The 6,038-nt window shown below is 46.1% G+C and overlaps 1 protein-coding gene across 1 annotated transcript in view; it reads left to right on the plus strand.

Annotated features, from left to right (window-relative positions):
- Nucleotides 1–1,343: 1,343 nt before the first annotated feature.
- The window catches only part of Pdk1 (pyruvate dehydrogenase kinase, isozyme 1), a 30,909-nt gene continuing 26,214 nt past the window's right edge, over nt 1,344–6,038 (plus strand). Inside the window, exons 1-3 of the mRNA XM_013027428.1 lie at nt 1,344–1,589; nt 2,685–2,826; nt 5,148–5,190. Of these exons, the coding sequence (XP_012882882.1) occupies nt 1,388–1,589; nt 2,685–2,826; nt 5,148–5,190 (387 nt within the window). The 5' untranslated portion in view covers nt 1,344–1,387. The remainder of the gene's footprint in view (nt 1,590–2,684; nt 2,827–5,147; nt 5,191–6,038) is intronic.

The following is a 6,038-nucleotide window of genomic DNA, read 5'->3' on the forward strand; positions in this document are numbered from 1 at the left end:
CTCGGACAGTTGGTTACAAAGGAAGAGGTGTTTCAATGTCAGAAACCTGACAGGCTACGGTAGGGCTATAAAGCACAATTTTATAGGGCTGGGTTCATGTAGAACGTGAAAGTGGAAAACTGCTTTGTGCAAGGGGTTAACATTTACAGTTGTAGCTGCACAAACAAGGGAGAGGGAAATTGTATTTTGGGGAGGGGCTGCCACTTGAGATTGCAGCCACCTACCTCACCTGTTTTCAGGTAAAAGCCTGTGCCATCTGTTTTCAGGGAAAGGCCTGCATCACCTGATTTCAGGGAAAGGCAGTTTTGTTTTTGTCGAAGGTCTAAGGTGGCAGACTGGCTAAGATGGAGGATGGAAGGCTAACACTAGGTAGTAAATGTTTCTCTTTTTGCTAAACACTAATACAGCCCCCAAAGTGAATCTCAGCTCATATAAATATATTTTTTTACACAATTCAAGAATGGACCATGATGATGATGATGATGTTGTGTGTGTTTGAGTCAGATCTTGTACTGGGAATCTTGCACTCTCAGCTTTCTTGCTCATGGCTGGTCATGCCTCCAGCCTAGCATTTTGCTGGTTAATTGGAGATGGAGTTTGGGGACTTTTCTGCTATGGCTGACTTCCAACTGCAATCCTCCAGGGCTTAGCCTCCTGAATAGCTAGGATAACAGGCTGCCAGACACTGGGAAAGTGACTGTCTTAAACTAACACTGCAAACCGTCCGGTCCTAGGTTCACCATTTAGAAGCCTGGCGAGGTGGAGCAGGCACGCGGCCGGCCCGCGCGCCCCGCAGCCTGCGGAGCGCCCCGCGAGCTGGGCTGCCCAGCGGGAGAGGGCACTCTCCCACTTGGTCCTGCAAGGGGGAGCGCCCCACACTCCGGCTTCGGTGCGGCTGTCTGGCAAGGGTGAGCTCTCGGAAGTTCCCCGATTCTTCCTGCTCACTTGAAAAATACGGGGCTCCATTCCTAAAGCCGGGAGGGAGAGGGGGAGGAGGAGTCTGGAACTAGCAGATCGCAGCCTACCTGGAGCCTTTGGACTGAGACACTGAGAGAGGAGGAAGCAGGAAGGTGGCATTTGCTCTAAAGGGCTTGGGAAGGGGCGGGCCACACAGGGCGACCCTGGAGGGGGTCCCGGCCGAAGGTCTGCTCCTATCCCGCGGCCGCCCGCGCACGCCTTCCCCGCGTCGCTCCGCCCCCATCCACAGAGACCCCGCCCACACAAGGGTGTGGTTTCCCCAGGGGCGGGGCTCCGGCGGGGGGGGGCGGGGGGACGGGCTCCTCGGCGGTGACAGCCGCGGCCCGCCACGTCCCGCACGTAGCGCCTGGCCGCGGCGGGGAGAAGGGAGCTGGTGTCCGGGACACGGGCTCCTCGGGCGGCGCTCGGCATGAAGCTGGCGCGGCTGCTGCTCGGAGCCGCTTCGGGGGCCCCCGGCTTAGGGTGGCGCCCCTTGGGCCCCAGCGTCTGCCGCGGCCTTGCCTCGGACTCGAGCTCCAGGCCGGCGTCGGAACGCGGCGTTCCGGGCCAAGTGGACTTCTACGCGCGCTTCTCGCCGTCGCCGCTCTCCATGAAGCAGTTCCTAGACTTCGGTGAGTGCGGCCCGGGCCTCCGGCCTTCGTGCGCGCCGTGCGGGGGAGCTGCGGCCGCGCCGGCCCCCGCGGGTCGCGGGGCACCAGCCCTTCCCACCGAGCCTCCTTCCTCTGCTTCCTTCCTCCCCGAGGGTCCGGGCTCCTGCGGGCCGCGTAAACAACTGGAGACGCGTGGGGTGCCTGGCGCTGCGGGGTCGAAAACCAACCCGAGCGCGGCCCCGCCTCTCCGGGCCCCGCGGGGCGAGGTGCCCCTCCAGGTGTCGCCCCTCCAGGTGTCTAGCTGGGGTTCTGCAGAGTGACGATCCGTGCAATCGTACGATGACTGCCGCGAAACAAGTTCCAACGGGCCCCACATTTTCCTGGAATGTTTTCCTGACTCGTGGCTCGAGGTTTCCCACCGACGAGCACGTTCGTTCCTCAGCGGCCAAGAGGTCGTGTACACGTGCGAAGTGCACGAGCCGAAGGGGTGGTCCAGCGGACGGCTTTTCACCCTGCTTTCCCCTGGAGGGTGTGTGGCAGATTGCAGGGGAGAGACTGAACTTTCTCATCCGAGCAATGAAAGGAAAGGAGAAAACTGAATATACACTTCAGAGTCTTCAAGTTTAAGTAGAATTTTAGTTTGCTTTGGTGAGTGCTATCAGGTGACCACCATCCTTAGCTTGAAAGATAACCAGTAGTCTCTTTATCTTACAACTACTTTACAGTGTCAGCCCCCCCAACCCCCCTTTTATGGCTCAGAGCCCACAGGTTTTGTTTGTGCTTTCCATTCAAATGACTATAGAGTGTGGCAAAGGGATGGATTTGACCTGGTTCACAAGATGTTTTCCTTTGATATAGTAATTCCAGCTGCTGACTGTGTTTTTTTTTTTTTTAACTATGGTTGACTGCTAAAGCAGCAAGATTGGAATTAGTGTAGAATGCATTGCTGAAATAATAGGACTATTTTAGTGTAACTTTAAGTGAAGCTGGTCATTATGGTGGTTCTCGACTCCTCTGGCCTGCCGGGTGACTGACTCCCTCTGGGTTGTCACCTTGCTCTCTGGCTTCTGATGCCTTATGGACACTTACTGTTTTTCCCATTGTGTTTGGTTTCAGGATCAGTAAATGCGTGTGAAAAGACCTCATTTATGTTTCTGCGGCAAGAGTTACCTGTTCGATTGGCAAATATAATGAAAGAAATAAGTCTTCTTCCAGATAATCTTCTCAGAACCCCATCCGTTCAATTGGTACAAAGCTGGTAAGATTCCATCTTGTGGTTTCAGTTTTAGTGGATTTAATGGACTTTTCTTAAGTTTAAGGCACATGATTTTTACTATTTAATAGAGTCTTAAGATAGTATCAGTAGTCCTCTTCTGCCTTATGTGTGTTATGAATGTATAAATGTGAGAAGGCTGAGATGCCTACAATCCTAGCTACTCAGGAGGCTGAGATCTGAGGATCACCATTCAAAGCCAGCCCAGGCAGGAAACTCCCTGAGACTCTTATCTCCAATAAACTACTCAGAAAACCAGAAGTGGCACTGTGGCTCAAGTGGTAGAACGGTCACCTTGAACTGAAGAGCTGAGGGATAGCACCCAGGCTCAGAGTTAAAGCCCCACAACTGACCAAAAAAAAAAAAGTCTCATTTACTTGCCTGCCCCTACAGGCTTCAAACCACCATCCCCAGATCTTAGCCTCCTGAGTAGCTAGGAATACTGTCAGGAGCCACTAGCACCAGGCAAGCTACCATTTGTTGATGGCCAAATATTTATATACATTTCTTTTAATTCCTTCTGGGATTGCAGCTCAGATTCATGAATTACTATGTACTGTGCCTGAACATCATCAGAATGATGAATGCCAGAGGTGTTTTTTTTTTTAACAAACTGAATTAATTTTATTGTATGTCTTATTGTAAATTACAAAAAGTTGAAACTCTTTTTTCTTCCAGGTTTTTTTGTTTGTTTTTGTTTTGTTTTGTGTGCTGGTCCTGGGCCTTGTACTCAGGGCCTAGGTGCTGTCCATGAGCCTTTGTCCTCAAGGCTCTAGCGCTCTTGTACTTGAGCTACAGCTCCATTCTGACTTTTTAATGGTTATTTGGAGAGGAGACTCTTATGGACTTTTCCTGCTTGAGCTGGCTTCAAACTGCAGTCCTCAGATCTTAGTCCCCCAGGATTATAGATGTGAGCCACTGATATCTGACTTATTCTTCTTTTATTTTTTACTTGGCATGTGTTAATTGCATGGATTAATGGGCTCAGTGTGATATTTTAATATGTACACACATAAAATGCTGATCTTCCAGTTTAAAATAGAAGTTTCTAGGTGTTCATGGCTCATGATTGTAATTCTAGCTACTCAGGAGGCTGAGATCTGAGGATTATGGTTTGAACCAGCTCAGGCAGGAAAGTCTATGAGACTCTTATCTCCAATTAACCACCAAAAATCCATAATTTGAGCTGTGGCTTAGAATGGTAGAGTGCTAGCCTTGAGCTTAAAACTCAGGGTCAGCACACAGGCCCTGAGTTCAAGCCCAATGACTAACAAAAAATAACCCCCTAACAGAAGTTTTTGAAAGCTTGTTTCTCCTCCAAAAAATGATAATAAACATTTTAAGTGCATTTATTACTATATGACACCTAGCTATAGCCTTCCTTAATGTTGTTGATCTTAAAAGTATGATTCCTTCTCCTCCCCTGCTCCCCCTTGGTGCTGGGGTTTGAACTCGGGGGTTTCACACTTGCTAGGCAGGAGTTCTTATCACTTGAACCACATATTCAACCTTTTTTGCTTTAACTATTTTTCAGGTTGGTATTGAGCTTTTTTTGCCCTACTGGTCTTTCTGTTTTAGCTTTCCATGTACCTGGGATGGCAGGTGTACTATCATGTCCAACTTTTACACTGAGATAGCTAAATTTTTGTTATAGCTGGCCTTGAGCCATGCTCTTCCTGATCCTGTCCCCTAAATATCTGGGATTACAAATGTGAACCACTTTATCTGGCTAAAAGTTTTATTCTTTTAAGGTCTGTCTATGTATCTGTGTATCTGTGTATCTATCTATGTATGTGTGTATGTATGTGTGTATGTATGTATGTATCTATTTTTTGACATTTTTTATTGTTATTATAAAGATGATACACAGAGGGTTACAGTTTGATAAGTCAGGTAATGAGTACATTCCTTTCTGGACAATGTCACCCCTTTGCTCCATAGTTAAGTCTTAAATGGGAAAATTTTAACCATATTAAATTTCCCAGTGATGTTCATAGAGATCCTTATTAATCCTTTTGTAAGCATTATAGTTTGTAAGAAAGCTGCCCTAACATTAATTAAAAATAGACAAAAGAAGTATGATTGCTACATATATAATTAGATGCTAACTAATATTGTTAGCATCTAACAATACTGTCCTAGGACAGTTATTTGTTTATCTCCTGCCAATGAAAAGAAAATTAAGGTATAAACAAAATAGCAGCTATCAGAATCACTTGACTTGTTGAAGTCTGTTACTTGTCCAGTACAGCTTCCCAAATGTACATACAGATTCTCAGAATTTAAAGATTCTTTCATTGTCCCAGGGAAAAGTTCTTAACCAATCAGAACTTAAAACTGTTGAAAAGGGTAATTGAATAGTGGTAAGGTATTTTTAGCCTTGGCTCCTGTAGTGCCATTGTACTTGGCTGCATGACCTAGAGAAAATAAATTGCTTTGGTTTTTTTTGTTATTTCTAAGTACTTTGTTACCTTCAATTTTAAGATAAATCAGAAACATTTTTATGGCTTTCATATTATTCAGTTTTGTTTTTAAAAAATCATATGGCATAGTATAGGTTTCCAAGAAATATTTATTGATTGGACACAAACATCTCAAGTTCTGGGCTGGAAGTACATTTCAAATAGTAGAGCTCTGTCAAGCAATTGAGCTGAGCAAGCTCAATTACTACAAAAGTTAAATTGAAATTTTTGTGTGCCTGATTGGCACACTACCACTTGAACTGTACCTCCAGCCCTGCTTATTGTTGAGAGATGGAGTCTCACAGACTTTTCTTCCCTGGGCTGACATCCAGTCACTATCCTTCAGATTTCAGTCTCCTGAGAGTAGCCAGGATTACAAGGGTGAGCCGCTGGCAATGGGATAACATTAAAGTTTTAAAGCATTAACATCAGACTCTTAGACAAAGGAAGGTAAGCTGTTCTTAATGAGTCTAAGTTCATTTGCTCAAGATTACATAGAGTAACAGATTCAAGTCTCATGATAGTCATTATTTACCCCCCCAAAAAAAATATATATTGGGATTGAATCAATTTTGAAACGATTGTAAGTTGTAGAATTTAAAAGGAATAGGACCTCTTAAACATAGGTTCCATGGTTTCCCTTATTTGCAATAACTAGTATATGTCTGAGACAAGCAGAAACGGTCAGATAAGTTGATGTTAGGCGAAATGAACCCCAAGATAAGGACTCAAATG

This window comes from Dipodomys ordii, unplaced genomic scaffold (genome assembly GCF_000151885.1).
Source record: "Dipodomys ordii isolate 6190 unplaced genomic scaffold, Dord_2.0 Scaffold5, whole genome shotgun sequence".
Classification (NCBI taxonomy): domain Eukaryota; kingdom Metazoa; phylum Chordata; class Mammalia; order Rodentia; family Heteromyidae; genus Dipodomys; species Dipodomys ordii.